Source organism: Panthera leo, chromosome D1 (assembly GCF_018350215.1).
Source record: "Panthera leo isolate Ple1 chromosome D1, P.leo_Ple1_pat1.1, whole genome shotgun sequence".
NCBI lineage: Eukaryota > Metazoa > Chordata > Mammalia > Carnivora > Felidae > Panthera > Panthera leo.
The window spans coordinates 100848089-100868157 of NC_056688.1; the positions used below are offsets into that span (position 1 = coordinate 100848089).

Below are 20069 nucleotides of genomic sequence, written 5' to 3' on the forward strand. Positions count from 1 at the left end.
TGAACATAATCTCTGACTCCTTCTCAACTGAACTCCTGCCTTAAGAAAAAGTGCTCAGTGTCTCCTGGTGGCTCAGTCGGTTAAGCCCCTGACTTTGTCTCAGGTCCTGATCTCTGGGTTCATGAGTTGGAGCCCTTACATCAGGCTCTCTGGTCTCAGTGTGGAGCCCACTTTGAATCCTCTGTCCCCCTCTCTCTCTTCCCCTCCCTGGCATGCTTTCTCTCTCGGTCTCTCAAAAATAAAATAAACATTAAAAAAATGCTCAAAACCAATTGCTTCCGTAACTATTCAAAAATAAAATAAAGTCAGATAGTGATTAGCACCAAGGCCTATTTATTTTATCTGGCAAATTCAACATACTAAGCCTCTGTAATATTAATAAGTCATGTTGCTTGAATGCCTTATACCTGCTTCTCTTTCTCTTTACTCAATATGGACAGTTAAAATTGCAAACAAGTTATTAATATAATGAAAAGTAATACATTTCTGCTGTTCTAGTAAGGGAGAACTATTTTATATGGGCTCAGGAAAGTTACTTAAAATGTGCATATTATTTTGAACTAATGATCATTATTAAAATGTTCTATTTATATACGTCATAAAATAAGGAATCACTTAACCATTTTACATGGAAAGATACAATCTAAGAAACAGCGTTTTAGAAATGGATGTCTGAGGAGGGAATGCATTTCTCTTCTATTGACTTCGGTTTCTCTGCATATCCACAAATTTATCTTTCACTTTCCTTTGGTCCTTTTTTTTTTTTTTTCAAGACACTCAATACATTTTAGTGAGCCTTTTAGTTTACAACATGAGGTGAAAGGATAGTCAGTCCTCTTTAACCAATATTTTACACAGCTGTAGGAAAATATTTCAAACTTTAGGGAATTATAACGGATTACATATATTACAGGTTGGGAAGCAGGTAAACAATATCTTCATTCTTCAATTTTCCAGTTGAGTCTTCCTTTCCAATAGTATCCAGCTCTAATTAGTTACATAAATTTCTTCAAGGCCATGTTTTGTTGTTGCTGATGTCTTCAGACCTGAAACTTTGCCATTTCAGTCAATATCCGCGAATTCTTCCGCTTCAAAAATGCGTTTTGCATTGGGTGGAATTTTGGCACCTTTCTTTCCATAAGCCCATTCTGGATCAATCTCTAGTTACGCCTTCTCTCCTTTACTCACTTATACACTTATTCAATAAATTAACTCGTTATTCATAAGTTAATACAATTTACGTGCACTTATACAATCCTAATTTTCCTCAAAATTTAGGAAATTTTTTACATTGAATTATTTTTGAAATATTTATATTGAATTAGGAATTCTTTACTTTGAGTCAAAAAAGGGTAATCCCTCTTTAGAGAGACTCTTATTTTACTTCTGTTCTGCTTGGACAAAGGATGATCATTTTGGGGTAAAAGTAACACCAACCATCTAGCTTTTACTCTGAGGAAACCAAAGCCCATAACACGTAAGAGACCCGGCCAAAGTTGTAAAAGCAATTGCTGACAGACACGAAAGCAATCGGTTGAGACTACAGACATATCTTCTACTAAAGTCTAGCGGACAATCTTGTGTTTTCCCTCATTTCAAGCTGCCACATTTCAGACTCTTTATGATAGATTCTGTTGCTTCTATATAGAACATGACATATTAGCCTCTGAAATTTTTGGTTGTGTGCCTCTCAATTTTGAAAATAATTTAATATTGAATATAAAATATTGCATCATAATTTTAAATAGCAGCAAAAAGTGTGATTTCTCTTACATAATATAATTCACTTAAAATACATAAATAAAGGGGCACCTGGGTGGCTCAGTGAGTTAAGCATCCGACCTTGGCTCAGGTCATGATCTCACCGTTCATGAGTTCAAGCCCCGTGTCGGGCTCTGTGCTGACAGCTCTGAGCCTGGAGCCTGCTTCACGTTCTGTGTCTCCCTCTCTCTCTGCCCCTCCCCCACTCACATTCCATCTCTCTCTCTGTCTCAAAGAATAAATACACATTAATTTTTTTTTAAATCTTAAAAAAGGATAAAATGTGTCAATAGTTGTATTCAGAACAGTAACTGGGTCATAGAAAGTGGTCACTGTGAGCATTGGTTACTCTTCTTAGCAAAGGTGGTTTGTTATTCGCACCTATTTCTGGTATTTGACAGAAGTCCGGTTTGACTGTTCAGCAAAATCCCTGGTCTCTACTCACTAGATGTCACTAGCACCCCTTCCTATTGGGAGAACCCAAAACGTCTTGGGACAGAGCCACAGGTCCCAGAGGCATCAAAATAACTCCTGCTCCAGAACCACTTCTCTATAAATAGTCAACAGCCTGATTTTTCACCTTCAGACTTGAAAACAGGCAAGGTTTTCAACATTGGGTACTATGTTGGACTCAGAAAAAGACACCTCACTTTTACTGACCATTGAAGAGAGAGAACCATATTATCAGAATAACTATTTGTTTTCAGACTGGGATTTCTCAACGCGCATATCTTTTACCTTTTTGAAATCATTTGACCAAAGGGGGACATACCTAGTGGATTGAATCTTAGTGAAGACCATGTTTCCTCCAGAAATAATCCACTGGGGACTCCACCTCATAAAGCAGGCTCTAATTTCTTTTCAAATGGTTAGAAGAAAATATTTATTGTCATGGGTCTTATAAGGGTTAAAGAGGTAAAGCAAATTATGTATGCATATACAATATTTTACATGTACACTCTGGCTTAGTGTTATTTAACTTACCGTTTTATCATAATGATTTTTCAGGCCATTAAAGGGCCTTCAAAAACATCCTGTAAATAGTTGCATAGATTTCCATAATATATATGTACCTTAGCCTTCACCATTTGCCTCTTGTTGTTCAAATCTTTTTAATATTTATCTATTTTTGAGACAGCATGTGCGAGCAGGGAAGGGGTAGAGAGAGGGAGACAGAGGATGCAAAAGAGACCCTGCACTGAAGACAGACAAGCAGATACAGGGCTACAACTCACAAACTGTGAGATCATAACCTGAGCCGAAGTCAAACACTAAACCGACTGAGCCACCCACGTGCCCCTGACCATTTCCCTCTTATTGACATATTATTGCTGAAATTTACTCTCATAAATAATGCTACAATGCAGCAGGAAGACTTTTGGTAATACTTCCTTATGTACATCTTTGATTCGTTCTTCAAATAGATTTAAAACTGAATTTATTTGTCTAATAGGTTAAGGCTTCAGAGTCAGAGTTATAGGAAGTTTGAGACCAACTACAAACTCCCTGAACAAAAAAAGACAAGAAAGACCATGATTAGGAGAATCACTATGTTACTTTATAGAAAAAAAAAAAAAAGCTAGTGTGGAGGATTAAAGCTACTTCCCCATCTAAAACATATGGATAAAAAATGAACACTTGTGGGTTAACAGTCTTCAACTGACATGCTTCTCATCATTTCAGTGGAAAACAGGGAAGGATGTGGTGTATTTCAAAACATTATTTTCTGAGATCTCACTAGATTCAGTGCTCATTAAACAGTCTGCCAGGAAGAAGGGATTTGAGTTTCATAACACATTGTGGCTAATTATGTCTGAGGTCTTTCTAGTGATTCAGGGTCAAGCTGTAAATTGTGTAGGAGTCGCTTAAAGAATCATATACACCGTGATGGATGTGGATGTTTCTGTGTGATCTGTGAATCAACGTGTGACCTTACGCATCTTTCCACAATGCCTGCACTTTTCCTAAACTTCACAAAAGCCATGTCCTAATTCTTTGCGGAAAAACTTAGCTATCTTACGCGTTTTCACATCTTTTTTTTAAGAGACTGCCAGAAAATGAATCTGAGATCATACAGTGGAGGATAACTATGAAGATTTTTCTCCAACCTCAATCAAATGGGAACATGGGCAAGGGAAACTGCTCCAGTGTGACCGAGTTCATTCTCCTCGGATTTGCAGAAGCCCCTGAGTTGAGAGTCGCCCTCTTCTCTGTGTTCCTTCTCATCTATGGAGTCACGGTGCTGGGCAACCTGGGCATGATGGTCGTGATTCAGGTCAGCTGTCACCTTCACACTCCTATGTACTTTTTCCTCAGCCACTTGTCCTTTGTGGACTTTTGCTACTCCACCGTCATTGTGCCAAAGATGCTAACTAATACCTTAAACGAGGACAAAGCCATTTCGTTCCTGGGGTGCACCGTGCAATTCTACTTGTTTTGTACATGTGTGGTAAGTGAGGTCTTCCTTTTGGCTGTGATGGCCTATGACCGCTTCGTGGCCATCTGCAACCCACTGTTGTACACAGTCACCATGTCCCGGAATCTCTGTGTGGAGCTGGTGTCTTGTTGCTACCTGTGTGGGATGGTGTGTTCTCTGATCCACTTGTGTTTAGCTCTGGAGATCCCATCCTACAGATCAAATGTGATTGACCACTTCTTTTGCGATCTGCCCCCTCTCTTATCCCTTGCTTGCTCTGATGTCACTATGAATGAACTGCTGCTGTACATCGTGGCCACCTTCAATGAGATCACCACCATTGTAATCATCCTCACCTCCTACTTGCTAATCCTCATCACCATCCTGAGGCTGCACTCTGCCGAGGGAAGGCGCAAAGCCTTTTCCACCTGTGCCTCCCACCTCACAGCCATCCTTGTCTTTCACGGAACAATCCTTTTCACTTACTGCCGGCCCAGTTCTGGCAACAGTATGGATACTGACAAGGTGGCCACAGTGTTCTACACTGTAGTGATTCCCATGCTCAACCCCCTCATCTATAGCCTGCGGAACAAGGATGTGAAAGAAGCGCTCAGAAGAATGGTGAGCTCCAAAATATTTTCCTAGAAAATATTTTCTTTGTGAGACTCAAGTTCCCACAGGGCAGGCTGGTTGAGCAGTGAATGGGTGGTTGTAGTGTTTGAGTGGAGGGTAGAGCCAGGGGGTAGGTAGTTAAGAGTGATTCTTTTTGATTCACTTACCTATGAATCTTCCATTTGCCTCAAAGTTAGGACTGAGTATATTTCAAATTTTAAGCCTACTTCGTTTCTTTTCTTCAATCTATAATCTTTGAAATGGATAGGAGTAATGGATTTTTAAGACATGTTTGGTTTGATCTATAACCTTCATAAGCTTAATGAAGAACTCTTGAGAATCATGCTTTCTTTCAGTATCTATGATGGAAAATTCATTCCTTTTCAAAATTGAATTCCTGCTATTTTACAATGAAGAACACATCTTTGTCCAACAGTTGATACATAGAGTGAGATTTCCACATGCACACATGTCATTTTTATCTTTTTATTCTTTTTGATACATTTATTGCTTATTTTTTGTTTTCCTTATTATTTGTCTCAGTGTACAGTGTTTTTGGAACTTCAGATAGTATGTCATCTGAAAAAGTGGAGTTAATCTTAATTATTTCACATGGATGTTAGTAAAATTAAATTGCATGTCATGTGCAAAGAGCCTAGAATAATCCCTGGCACATAAATAGTTTTCTCTTTCTCTCTTCTCCTTCCCTTATATTGTCCTAATATTACATATATACTTTTGGTCACATGCACGCACACACACACACACACACACACACACACACAAACTTGCCATCATTGAATAACCCTTACTACAAGTAGCTGCATTTCTGACTTAGGTCACTTGTCACATTTTTGTTGTTTGTTTCCTCAATTTTTGTCTCCATTATAACTCTCCATTTGGAACAAACGCTGTCACTTAAAATTGGAATTCTAAGCTATTTGTAGAAAACATAAATATTTCATTTTCAAGCCAAAATATGGAAAGAGCCTAAATGGCAATCAACTGATGAATGGACAAAGAAGATGTGATATATCTATATCTATATCTGTATCTATATCTGTATCTATATCTATATATCATCTATATCTATATCATCTATATCTAGAGAGAGAGAGAGAGAGGAATATTACTGAGCCACCAAAAAGAGTGAAATCTTGCCATTTGCAACAACCTGGATGGAATTAGAGAGGATTATGCTGAGTGAAATAAGTCAGTCAAAGGCAAATAGCATATTATTTTCTCTCATATGTGGAATTTAAGAAACAAAGCAGATGAACATAGTGGAGAAAAAAGAGAGCTAAACCATAGAATGGTCTCTTAACTATAGGGAAGAAACTGAATGTTGCCAGATGGGAGGTGGTTGGGGGAATGGATTAAACGTGTGATGGGTACTAAGGAGGGCACTTGTGATGAGCACTGGGTGTTGGATGTAAGTGATAAACCACTGAATTCTACATCTGGAACTGATATTACACTGTATGTTAACTAAGTGGAATTTAAATAAAAACCTGAAAAAGATCATTTTCAGGGTGCATACTGGACTTTATTTTACATCCCTGTGGTTCCTGAATTAATTCTGCTATGACAGTGTGTGACAGCTTCGTGGCCATTTGCAACACTTTGCATTACACAGGTGCTGTGCCCCAGAAACCCTGTGCCCTACTACAAGTTGGATCATATGCATGGGGAGTAGCATGTTTCCTGAAACTCACGTGTTCTGCTTTCAAAGTATCTTTTAGTGGTTCATCACAATCAGTCACTTCTGTGAGTTCTCCTCACTAATGTCTCTTTCTTATTCTGAGTCTTACGTCAGCCAGTTGCTTCTCGCTGCTTCTCACAATGAGGTGAGCACAGAGCTCTTCGTCCTTCCATCTTATGGGGTTTTCATTGCCACCTCTCCAGATACATTCAGCAGGTGAGCATCAGGAAATCCCCTTCAACTGTTAGCTTCACACTTGACCGGATCACCGTTTTCTACAGCACCATTCTCTTCTCTTAGTCTGTGCCCTACCTCCTAAACCTCCAGGCACACAAAGTGATACCTGTTATGTACGGTGGTGATCCTCGTGTTGAAGCCCCTTATCTATAGACTGAGATATAAGAACATCAAAGGCACAGTCAGACACTTTTTTTCATAGTGAATGGTAAACACGTACCTCTGTTACTATAGAACATCTTTCTGTGATTTTTGAAGGACCTGTCAATCAAGCTCATTTTTAAAAATCACTTTAGATTTTCCAAAAGACAGAATACTTACAATGGGAAGAATATGAATTTTAGGTCTGAGAAATCATACCTGGCTCTGATAATATAAAATCGGCCGGTTGGTTTATCTGAACCAGTCTTTATCTACAAAAATGATATAATGTGATGTAATTCATGGAGTAGCGTGTGAAAAAAAATAAAATGTAGACAACATATCTGGCATATTGTATATGTGCAATAAAAGCTAGTTGTATTCTCTTCTCTTCACTGCTAAGCGATAGGTTGCAGGTGTTAAATACACAGCCACTTTTGTAGTTTAAATTCAGTGAAATAGATGACAGGAAAGAAATACATAGTCTTCTTTTCAAGAACCTCACAAGCCAGTGGTATTAGTAAATATCATAATGTTCGGTCAGGAGACACTTCAAAATCATATGTGGATATCAAAGAGATTATTTCATAATTGCGTGCATCCTTTGCTTGACCTTGAAGGAAGAGCAGGTTTTGAAAAGACACAGAAGAGAAAGACACAAGGTGTATTCAGGAGTAAAGAACAGGAACAATGTTCGAGAGGTGAGCATGAATAATAAAGTCAATGATTCAGCACTATTGTGAGCTACTGTTTTATGTCATATGCATTCAAGGTATCTTGTTAGGTGCTGGAAGGAATGAGAATTTGCGTAAGATACACTTACTATTCTCAATTCCTTCAAAAAGAGCTCCAGTGTGGACGGTGCAAATATTACAAGAAGTTTAGAAATATTAGCGTGTTTCCTAGAATAGTGAGAACAAAAACAAAGCAAATATATTCATGTTCTATGTTTTAGGCTCCCTTTTATCACCTGTCAATTTGCATAAGTATATTATTAATTGACATGGCCCCTGACCAAAGGCATATCTCAATTCTTTTCTTCAGAATTCTTTAGGCAGTCTTCATAACATTTTTGAATAGATTTCTTGTAAATATTCCGAGCCATTTGTTTTCCTTAAACGTTGTTTTAAATTGTCATTTGTAAATTATAATCTTAACAAGTAATTAATCAAACCTAGGTTATTGTGTCTATTAGGAAAGATTAGCTTTTCTCTGGTAGTAGTAATATTTATTATAAGATGGCCTCATAGATAAAGGTGTCTAATTTTCAAAAATCTTATGACACCATATTTATCTTTCTTCTATCATTAATTTTGCTTGAATTACTTACGTATCCTTTGTTTGGTACTCTTTGTCATTGGTAAATCCCAAATTAGTTCAGAAATTATTGTGAGAAAAAATAATAGCTGTGTTTGTTGAAGGTAACATAAACACTGGATAATAACCTTATATTGGTTCATGAAATAATTTGGAGTGGTTCTATGATCTTAAACGTACAGTAATTAATTAAAGTCCACTTATTTCAGAAATAGAACTATATAATTATGACCCAAACTATCTTATATATTTGCATATATTCACGTATATGAAACTGCCTTCCTTTACACATTGTCACTTACTTGATTTGAACTTACCTGGAACGCTTGTAGAAAAGTAGCAGAAATGTTATATTGTTCTTGATTGGAGTGAATGATGAAAATGAAAACTAACCTATGAAATTTAATAGATGCTTCTAAGTGTTTAGAGGGAAATATATGTCTTTAAATAACTGTATTAGAAATGAAGAAAACTCTCAAAATTAGAATCTTAGTTTCCACATTAAGAATCAAAAAAAAAAAAAAAAAAAGAAAAAGAAAAAAGAACAAGGGAGGTTATAATAAAGACCAGATTATCAGTCAATAAAGTAGGAAAATAAAAAGTAGAGATCATTGAGTTTGTACTGTGAAAAGATTACTACCATTGACAAAATTTTAGCTAGAATTACCAGGAGAAAAGGAAACCAGAAACAAATTAGTACAATTAGTAAGGATAGTAATCTTGCAAAAATGTTATGCCAACAATTTAGTCAACTTAGATGATACAGACAGATTTGAAAAAGATAAATTTTCCCAAGCTGACAAAGAAGTAGAAAATCTGAATAGATATGTGACAATAAATTCAATTTGTAATGAAAATATTCTCACACTCCTTCCATCAATATCCAGACAATTACTATTACTAAATATCTATGTAGGCAATAACACTGGTTGTTACACAGATGGCTTCACCAGTTACTTTTACTAAATAACTACATAAGCAATGGTACCAATTGTGAGTTACTTTATTTAGGAGATAGAGATCATGATCCTTTTTCCAATTCATGCAGTTATATCAGTATTACCCTGATACCAAAGCCAAACAAAGACAACACACAGAGGAAAACAGAAACCAAAATCCCTCATGGATACAAACCCAAGAATTCTCAACAAATCCTTGTATCCAATAATAAGATAAAATAGATGCACTGAAACATATGAAAGGCTTATGAGCCACACCAAGGGAGATTTATCTCAGAAATGCGAAGTTGGTTTAACATATGAAAAACAATGTAATATATCACTTACACAGAATGATGGAGATGGGGAACCGGATGGAATGTCTCCTCAGCCTTGGGTGCCGTCTTTGGCACATCAATTTTGTAAAATATAATCATATTATATGGTAGTTGAGAGAATACCAATTTATTTCCTTGAAATTACATTTTACCACATATACCTTTACAAATTTATGTGCACAGCCAGTGATACACAGAGACGAATGGAAAACTGTGGCTTAGATTGATCTTTCAAAGTCAGAAGAACACATCTGGGAAAGATATCTGAGGGGTCCCATTTGATGACTTCCACTATTGCACATGCATTAGAAAAAAAATGCAGTCTCAGAAATCTCTCTGGATTTATTTATTTTGTTCCATACATTCATATGGGTGGAAAACCAGATGGGCCTCAATTTCTTTTATTGATCATTTATTTTGAATGTGTCCAAGTTTCAACCGCCTGTAAGATAAGCATAAAAACTGGAATTGCTCTCCTGGCTGGTTACTAGGAAGCTAAAGTAAGTGAATATTTGTATAATAGTTAGAATGGGTTCCAACACATAGCAAGTGTGAGTTATTATATGGTTTTCTGACCACTGGAGTCATTATTTTTTTGTTATTTAAAGGAATTCTGATGCAGCTGTAGTCCCTGTGTCCTACAGGAATCTAGGGGATGTTGTAATGTTATAAGAAAGGAAGAACTTCTAAGAGATATGCATGGCATGTCATTATGGCAATATGAGCTGTGTCCCACACATACGACACTTAATGTAACCTCTATCATGTAGCACCACAAATTCTGGGAGGAGGCATATGTGGTTTTAAACCATTGTTTCCCAATTTGGGATAATTTAAAAAATAAATTTCCTGATGATATTCCATAGAGATGAACTATTAGTTGTGTTATATCATACGCCACCTTGGTTTAATTTTTATATATTTTGTTATACCATAGAGATTAGTAATTGTTTTGGAGCTTAATGGGCCCATCCCCCAGGAGCTTAAATTACAGTATAAGTAAGTGTCTGCCTCCTATATACATCTCATATCTTCAGCACCAGGGACAAAACGTAGGTCACTCAGGTTTGTTAGCAAGAACTAGGTTTTAGTTACTTGAAAATAGAAATGAATATATTTTGTCTGTAAACAATTATTCTAAAGATATATTGAACTCAACTCTCTTCTTTTTTTTTATTTTAAAAATTTTTTTAGCGTTTATTTTTGAGACAGAGAGAGAGACAGAGCATGAACAGGGGAGGGACAGAGAGAGAGGGAGACACAGAATCTGAAACAGGCTCCAGACTCTGAGCTGTCAGCACAGAGCCCGACACGGGGCTCGAACTCGCGGACCGTGAGATCATGACCTGAGCCGAAGTCGGATGCTTAACCGACCAAGCCACCTAGGCGCCCCTCAACTCTCTTCTAATTAGAGAATGTTTTAACAGGACCCATATTTCTGTGCAGTTACTGTTTAGAGTGTTTTTGTGTTTTGGTATTCAGAACAATTAATGGTGAATTTAGAACTGTTTTCTCTGTAACATAAAACATGGATGTGTGTAAAAGAATGCTAAATAAACAAATGGTACCTCTCTCTCTCTCTCTCTCTCTCTGTCTCTATTTCATCTCTTACCACCCATTTTTCAGACCGATCTCTATCACAGCATCTAACATGTATGACCATTGAGAGGGTCCTTAATTTTCATATTAATGCTGAGGGTTGCATTTCTGTTCCTGCCAGATGGTTATCGAGAGTCAGGACTTATGAACTCTCTGTGGTTAGAAAAAGAGATGAATTCTTTTGGATTTGTTTTGGGTTTGTTATGAAATGGTTTTGTATTATCAGCCTAGGAGATTAAGAAGAAAAACATTTGCCAGGTTGAATATCCTCTTTGAAAAGTAGGCAAATAAGTCAGGTATTTTGCTTTGTTTTGTTTTTGTTCTTGGTCATGTAATGAAAAACTGTGACTTAAGGGAAGTGATATGTTTCCATGTCTTTAAGGTTAGCTCAAGAGACCGAGAAGATACCAAGATATGCTTCCATTCCAGAACCTCTTCACTCAATTTTCATTACACATAAGTGTAGAAGTCATGAGTCTAGTCCTCGTGCTGTCTAGAAGTGGGAGCAGAGAATAGAATACCTCAATTTTTATTTGCCTTTTCCTTTAGGAAGGGCCTCAGTGGTAGATCTCCCTTATATAGAGCATACAATGTAATCATTTCTGCAACCAACCACTTAAAGAATCTCTATCATGTGTATTCATATCTCTATGGGTGCATCTTCATTTGCGTCTATATGTATATGCTGAGTGTACTATTCAGTATTCTTTTTATTTTAAAAAAAAAAACCTCATAAATGGGATTTTACATAGCATGATAATTTTCTGTCCTAGATATGACACCCCAAAGTTTAACACTAGCTCCACTTCTGAAAATATTTTTTATGGCAAATATTATAAACAGGAATGCAATACAGTTTTGGACATGATTTTTCACAATTTTATCAATGTAACTAAATATCTTTTAATAGCTTATGAGGAATAAAATCTATCAAAAAAATATCAGATAGCTTTTATTGTTGTCAGGGTCAAGACTTGGATGTATGCCCCTTCATTACTTTCCAGAAAAAGGTATTCAAGAGATCTATCTCTCTGAATCTTTATTAGCATAGATCGTTATTACTATAATTGATTAAGCTAGCAAATCAATTAACCACATAGTTGATTTGATAGGCACAATTCTCACTTTCAATGTATATTTTATATCTCTTGTTTCATAATTCAGATTTTAACGAGTTTTTGTGAGCCACAAACATCAAAAATTCTATCACACTTTTCCAAAATAGAATATGAGAAAACTTTGTTTCAAATTCATGTTCCTGATAGAGTCACGTAAAAATAAAAAAAACAAAAGAGTGTTTGGAGAATCAGAGTAGGTGCTACTCTCCTGGACAGAGCTTATTAAGTTTCTTCAGAGAACAGATGCTAGTGTCTGTATGGCTTTGAAATATATCATTGAATCTATCTTAAATTCCACCCAGAAACTGAAGTTAATCATAGATAAAGTGATAGATAAGGGTTGGAATCGTTCAAGGTTTCTGCTGATGCTTAAGTCAATTTTGGTCAGTGGGATCCACTGAGACTTTCAACCTTTTGAATTACTTGACCACTGTGTTTCTGTTATATCTTATAGATACATTGTTTGATATCAATGTTATATTTTTCTGAAATTAATGTTAACCTGTTTTTTCCTCCCTTTTTAGAAGAAAGACAATATCTATCATTTGTTTTCCTAAGTCCAACACCTGGCAGGAATGGGCACGGGAAACTGCTCCAGTGTGACCGAGTTCATTCTCCTCGGATTCTCAGAAGCCCCTGAGTTGAGAGTCGCCCTCTTCTCTGTGTTCCTTCTCATCTATGGAGTCACGGTGCTGGGCAACCTGGGCATGATGGCCGTGATTCAGGTCAGCTGTCACCTTCACACTCCCATGTACTTTTTCCTCAGCCACTTGTCCTTTGTGGACTTTTGCTACTCCACCGTCATTGTGCCAAATGTGCTGTCCAGTATCTTAAACAAGGGCAAAGCCATCTCCTTCCTGGGATGCATGGTGCAATTCTATTTCTTTTGTGCCTATGCAATCACTGAGGTCTTCCTTTTGGCTGTGATGGCCTATGACCGCTTCGTGGCCATCTGCAACCCACTGTTGTACACGGTCACCATGTCCCGGAATCTCTGTGTGGAGCTGGTGTCTTGTTGCTACCTGTGTGGGATGGTGTGTTCTCTGATCCACTTGTGTTTCGCTCTGGAGATCCCATCCTACACATCAAATGTGATTGACCACTTCTTTTGCGATCTGCCCCCTCTCTTATCCCTTGCTTGCTCTGATGTCACCATGAATGAACTGCTGCTGTACATCGTGGCCACCTTCAATGAGATCACCACCATCGTGATCATCCTCACGTCCTACTTGCTAATTCTCATCACCATCCTGAGGCTGCACTCTGCCGAGGGAAGGCGCAAAGCCTTTTCCACCTGTGCCTCCCACCTCACAGCCATCCTTGTCTTCCACGGAACAATCCTTTTCACTTACTGCCGGCCCAGTTCTGAGAACAGTATGGATACTGACAAGGTGGCCACGGTGTTCTACACTGTAGTGATTCCCATGCTCAACCCCCTCATCTATAGCCTGCGGAACAAGGATGTGAAGGAAGCACTCAAGAAAGTGTTGGGATCTAGGTTACCTTTTGAAAAACTATTTTCTTAACTAGACTCAGAGTTTCATCAGACACTTTAATGACGGGCTGGATTTGGGTGGGTGTGAATGGAAAAGTAAAGTAGGGAAATAAAACTTGGGGACTCTGCATGCTGTTTTGTTTTCCACTTGCTTATCTAATTAAGCCATATAATATCTTCTATGGATAATTTAAATGCACCTTTTATGGGACCATATCTGTGTTATTCTTATATCAGTAGTGTAGCTTTGCAATTAATTGTTGTGCAAAAAATATTTTCCAAATGGTTCAACATGATAAAACTCTAGAATAACTATGTGTAAATTTTTCTAAAGGAGAATACTTGAGATATTTTCCATTTGCTGGTAATTTCACCATGCTGCTCCTGATCATGAAAATGTCAAAAAAAAAAAAAAAAAAAAAAAGAAAAAGAAAACAAAAGAAAAGAAGAGAAAATAAAAGGTCAAGATTTCTGTTATAATAAACCTGATAAAGACAGGAAGTTCAGGGGTGCCTGGGTGGCTTACTTGGTTGAGTGTCCGACTTCAGCTCAGGTCATGATCTCACAGTTTGTGAGTTCGAGCCCCACGTCAGGCTCTGTGTTGACAGCTCAGAGCCTGCAGTCTGCTTCAGATTCTGTGTCTCCTCCTCTCTCTGCCCGTCCCATGCTCATGCTGTCTCTCTCTGTCTCTCAATAATAAATAAACGTTAAAGAAAAAAATATTAAAAAAAGGAAGTTCAGAGGAGTGGACATTTTTTTTTTTTGCTTTGTTTGTATTTAATTTTATTGTGACTGCAGTTTCAAGAACCACTTTTAAAACATCCTTATCATTCTTTGTGAACTATCTCCTCTCTGAACTGAAATTCCTCCTAGTTCTGGTAGTTTGGTTCTATTCTCAGTTCCTTTGGAAAGTCATATTTATTGTTCAATGAAGACTCATGGTGCACTGACTTTATGCTACTCATTCATCTAGGAGCTTGGGATATATTAGTGAACAAAGCAATGAATGATCTCTGCTTTCCTGGAACTTTTATTTTAGCAGGCAATATACAATTAAAGAAATTAATTATTATTAAAAATATATTTGAACGATGTGAAGTATTTTAATCATGCAATTGGGTAGTAGAGTAACTCCTGAAGTAAAACAGTATGTTCATGGAAGATTTCACTGAAAAGCTGCATTTGAACAAAAACTTAAGGGAAAGCATTACAGTGTGCAGGAAACATGAGGAGAAAAGACCATAAAGAAAGAGTCGGTAATATTTTTTGGAAAACAAAAAGCAATACACAAAATCAAAGAGGTCAGACTAGATCAAAGAAGCAGAGGTGGTTAAGAGTAATAGAATAGGACAAGGTTTCAAAGGGACTATTTTCCCAACTCGATATTTAACTTTTTAAATATTTATGCTTTAACTCTCAGTGAATCATGATGACCTAAAGGAGGGATCTTCACCCTTCTCCAACAGGGTCAGAGTGGATGGCAGGGAGGAAGACAGTTACGCCTGCTATATGGTAGCCACTCAATATTTGATAAGGATGGTTGTTATAATTCCATAACTTTTATAATGGTTGTAGGTATGTATGCGAGTAATCAGGGGTTGGAGAAGTGATTTTAAAATATAACACTTGGGGGCACCTGGATGGCTCAGTCGGCTAGGTGTCTGACTCTTGGTTTTGGCTCAGGTCATGAGCCAGGTCAGGCTCAGGTTCATGAGTTCAAGCCCCACACTGCGCTCTGTGCTGACAGTGTGGAGCCTGCTTGGTATTCTCTCTCTCTCTCTGTCTTTCTGCCCCTCCCACACTCTCTCTCTCCTTTTCTTCCAGACTAAATTAATAAAATCTAAAATACATTTATATAAATTTTTGTATAAAATTTTCCTAATGCTGCTCCAGGGTTTCAAGCATTACATCAGAGAAAAATGATTAATTTTAATTGTTTATTTCATGACCTCAAGAGAATGGGGCAAGACATAATCTCTAGGGCTCATGTCCCAAAGGTTGTACTATAGATATAAGAATGTATCCATCAGTCCCAACCAAGAGTGGCCTTACCTTTGCCATCAGCAGGTTTGTTTTCAGATTCTAGAGACCGATTGATATTAATTTCAATGTAGGGTATCTGGGAAGCAGCACGGTGGGTGAAACTTACCCTTAGATCCAGACAGTTCTTGAGAATTATTTAGTCACTGCAGAAGTAACATATCTGGAACATGCAAGGAAGAGAAAGTGCATTTATGCTACACGGTTTTGTCTTAGAGGGCCTGGCTCAGATGCACAAGGGCTAACCTGGGTGGGAGGATAGAAGAGGTCTGAGAACTTTGGGAATGTGCATTGTTCTGTTTCTGTAAGTTATGGGAGAAATAGTCAAGGTAAGATAGAGAAGATTTAAGTAAAATGAAACTAACAGAGATTGAATAGACTCTCTAGTGAAAAAAATTAAAAGGGGCCAGCTTTAATTAAGATGATAAAGCAGAGAAAAATTAGAGAAAAATTAGAACAAAATAGGGAAAACAAAGGTCAGATTTCAGCTGTTATATTTCTTGGACTCAATGGTAGAGAAAGATTTTACCAACAATTTAATAATAGTATTTGGGATGCAAGAATCATCATGTTGAATATCACATTCTTTAAAATGAAACCTGAAAAGCCTTAGTCAGTTAAATATTATATTAAGCAAGAAGTGTGATAATGAGAACGTCTAGCTTCAGGATGGATGTCTTTTGAGGTTGTCTTTAATACTCAGATGTATGACTGACTATAGGGACAGAGAGATCCATTAAGCTCTCAGTCTTGAATATGATCTGATATCTTTATTGATGGGCCATCTGAAACTATCTCTTGGGTTGTGGGACCAAAGGTAACCTTACCATTGAGATGATTAAGAGTTTTCTGCTATGGTAAGATCTTAGAGGTGTTGGGCACCAACTGGAGAAGTACAATGATACTTTTGTATTACTATTTTCTTCTAAAATGCCTTCATAGTGTATTACTACCTCGAGTGTTTAAAAAATCCTTCTCCTTCACAGATACTATATGGACAGAATGAATATCCTGCATGTCTTGAAGGGAGAGGAGAGGTGAGAAAAGAGAGAGAAAGCGAGAGATTCCTAGGCAAGGAAAGTGTCTAAGTCACTTATTACTACTTTAGTTATTTCTGGGAGAGAAAATTTCCCTAGTTCCTGTTCTTATTTCATCATGATGCTGATTTCTAGTGCAGCTCTTTGGTCTGTACATTGTCAGTAGACTATTTCCCATAGGCCCAGAGACGCTGGCTTGTCACAGATTACAAGTATGATCATCAATAAAAGAAATATCTTGGTATCTAGACCTAGAACAGGGGTCAGAGTCTGGTGTGGAGGAATGGACATATGGTTGGGATTCTGATCAAGGCTCTAGTCGCAGGTATGTAGATTGGTCATTATTGGCATGTCATTGGGAAAGTCAAGGTGTCTCCAGAAGTTTTGTCACCTCTAGAACAAGGAAGTAGACATGATTATCTTTAGCATCTAATCTAATTATTTATCAAGTAATGAGGTCAGATTGACAATTTGGAGCCCATTAGTTGAGGAGAATACTCTGAAAAAATGAATTAAGGTTTATTTTGATATCAGATTCACTGAGTCAGAAAGAAAAAGATTAATGTGTTGTATGAAATGAATAATAAAGCCAAAAATATAAAATGTTAAAGGTGTTTATGCTTAATGTCACAGTGTAAACCTGTGATGTAAAAATTAATTTATTTGGAAATTTCTCATGTTTGTACTGCTTATAGGGCTGACAAAATCAGTCATTATATTATATCAGGTGTATCTTTTATGCACTTATAATGTGCAAGGAGGGCTGAAAGGGTTATGCTAATATTTGATTTAAAATAACCATAAATCCCTTTATCTCATACTTTTATATGTAAATATTAAAAATTACAGTTAAGAATTTAAACAACTTTTAAAGATTTTATTTTTATGTAATCTCTACACCCAACATGGGGTTCGAACTTACAATGCCAAGACCAAGAGTCACATGCTCTACTGGCTGAGTCAGTCAGGCATCCCGAGAACTTAAAAAATTTTAATTCAGTAATTGTATTGCTTTTAAACTTAACGAACATTTCAAAAATGATTTTGTGTTTTCAAATATTAGACATTTAGCATATCTTACATAAAAATACATAGAGAAATTATGAAAAGATATTTTGCTTCATCTTCCAGTCTTGGTAAGGGGTAGTTAGGAAGCTTCTTAGATGCTCACTCCCTTACTATTTTTATTTTCAGGACCGATTCAGATTCTGACAAACAGAAACCATCATGTTACTGTCAGAGAGAAATAAAACTGGGGCTGTGTTCACTCTCTTGGGCTTCTCAGATTACCCAGAACTGCAAGTCCCTCTCTTCTTGATTTTTTTGGCCATCTACAGTGTCACTGTTGTAGGAAATATTGGGATGATAGTTATAATCAAGATTAACTCCAAACTGCACACCCCCATGTACTTTTTCCTCAGCCACCTCTCATTTGTGGATTTCTCCTATTCCTCCATCATTGTTCCCAAGACCCTGGCAAACCTAGTTGTAGAAGACAGGACCATTTCATTTCCAGGATGTATAGTACAATATTTTTTCTTTTGTACCTTTGTGGTAGCTGAATCCTTTTTATTGGCTGTGATGGCCTATGACCGCTTTGTGGCCATCTGCAACCCTCTGCTCTACACAGTGGCCATGTCCCAGAAACTCTGTGCCATGCTGGTGGTCGGATCATACGCATGGGGAGTAGCATGTTCGCTGATACTCACATGTTCTGCTATCAAATTATCTTTCCAGGGTTTCAACACAATCAATCACTTCTTCTGTGAGTTCTCTGCATTGCTGTCCCTGTCTTGCTCTGATATTTACGTCAATCAGTTGCTGCTTTTCATTTTTGCCACCTTCAACGTGGTCAGCACATTGCTTATCATTCTCATGTCTTATGTATTTATCATTGTCACCATCCTCAAGATGCGTTCAGCCAGTGGTCGTCGCAAAGCCTTCTCCACCTGTGCCTCCCACCTGACAGCCATCACCATCTTCTATGGGACCATTGTCTTCCTCTACTGTGTTCCTAACTCCAAAAACTCGAGGAACACAGTGAAAGTGGCATCTGTGTTTTACACAGTGGTGATCCCTATGCTGAATCCCTTGATCTACAGTCTGAGAAATAAAGACATCAAGGATACAGTCAGCAAGATAACTAAAGCCTTTTCTTTTTGAGCATATTATTGCAGTACATTGTCCTTGAAATGCAAATCAAGTGGGCCCATAATTGTTGATTGTAAGATAAGTTTAAATATAATGAAGAGTTGATGTACAATGGATTGGATGTGGATTTTGATCCAAGAGACTTATCTTGATGTTATCTTTTGCTCACTGGAAAAAAAAATCCGAAGCCCCTCTGACCTTTGGTTTTTAATCCAAAAAATTGAGGTAATATAAACTAGCCTCTATTCTGATTGTGAAGACTAAAACTTAATTTAGATATCATGTGAAATACCTTGTATAATCTCAGTAATCATTAATTTTATTCCCCTTTCTTATAACATACCTCAAGTAGACTAGGTCTCAATAAACACATAAATATATCTCCAAAAGTACAACTAGCAGTTAAAATAAAACATAGTCTTCATCTCCAAGGAATGCACAGTCCAGTGTCGACAGTAGGACAGTGAAGAAAGTGGCCATTGTATAAGGTGGGAAATAAAAAGTATCATAGAGTTTTTGAAAGAAAGAAAAGTTCAAGTCCATTTAGGGACTTTAGAGTAATGACTGCAAAAAATAGGTATCACCTGCACTTGGCTTTGGATAACAAATTGCACAGTTTCAGGAGACAACACGTATGAGTTTCATTCAGAAGAGCAAAGCATCACAAAATCATGAGGTCAGAATGTAATACTGAATCAGTAATCTAAAAAATATTTTATTGAGTGATTACTATATAACATATGTGTGTGTGTGTGTGTGTGTGTGTTGTGTGTGTTGTATTGTGTGTCTAGGTTACTTGGCATGAGTGGAAATTTGATAAGACATTGTCTATATCCTGAATGTGTTTCAAAGGAGCTCCATTGTGGCAGTGTGATAAGTTATGATGAGATCCATCAAAGGCTTTTAAAGATGTTAGACTGGATTTCAGGAAATCTCTTTTTTTAATTTTTAAAAATTTTTTGAGACAGAGAGATAAAGAGAGGAAATGAGTGGGAGAGAGGGGCAGAGAGAGACAGAGACAGAGAATCTTAAGCAATCTCCATGCTCATCACGGAGCCTGATGTGGGGTCAAACCTACAACCCAGGGATCATGACCTGAGCGGAAATCAAGATCAGCATGGCTCACCCAGCTGAGCTACCCAAGTGCCCCTGGATTTCAGAAAATCT

At 37.3% G+C, this 20069-nt stretch overlaps 3 protein-coding genes across 3 annotated transcripts; all 3 read left to right on the forward strand.

Annotated features, from left to right (window-relative positions):
• The first annotated feature begins 3886 nt into the window (after positions 1-3886).
• LOC122200205 (olfactory receptor 5L1-like) lies at positions 3887-4822 on the forward strand. The gene has a single exon (XM_042905688.1). The coding sequence runs from the start codon at positions 3887-3889 to the stop codon at positions 4820-4822; it is 936 nt and encodes a 311-aa protein (XP_042761622.1).
• Positions 4823-12754: 7932 nt separating this feature from the next.
• Positions 12755-13705, forward strand: LOC122201309 (olfactory receptor 5L1-like). Its single transcript, XM_042907192.1, has one exon. It carries the CDS (start codon positions 12755-12757, stop codon positions 13703-13705), a length of 951 nt encoding a protein of 316 aa, XP_042763126.1.
• Positions 13706-17978: 4273 nt separating this feature from the next.
• LOC122200024 (olfactory receptor 5D18-like) lies at positions 17979-18914 on the forward strand. The gene has a single exon (XM_042905430.1). It carries the CDS (start codon positions 17979-17981, stop codon positions 18912-18914), a length of 936 nt encoding a protein of 311 aa, XP_042761364.1.
• Positions 18915-20069: the final 1155 nt, after the last annotated feature.

Bases quoted from the DNA above. Each gene is read 5' to 3' on its own strand.
- LOC122200205 (XM_042905688.1), top strand. From the start codon at position 3,887: ATGGGCAAGGGAAACTGCTCCAGTGTGACCGAGTTCATTCTCCTCGGA.
- LOC122201309 (XM_042907192.1), top strand. From the start codon at position 12,755: ATGGGCACGGGAAACTGCTCCAGTGTGACCGAGTTCATTCTCCTCGGA.
- LOC122200024 (XM_042905430.1), top strand. From the start codon at position 17,979: ATGTTACTGTCAGAGAGAAATAAAACTGGGGCTGTGTTCACTCTCTTG.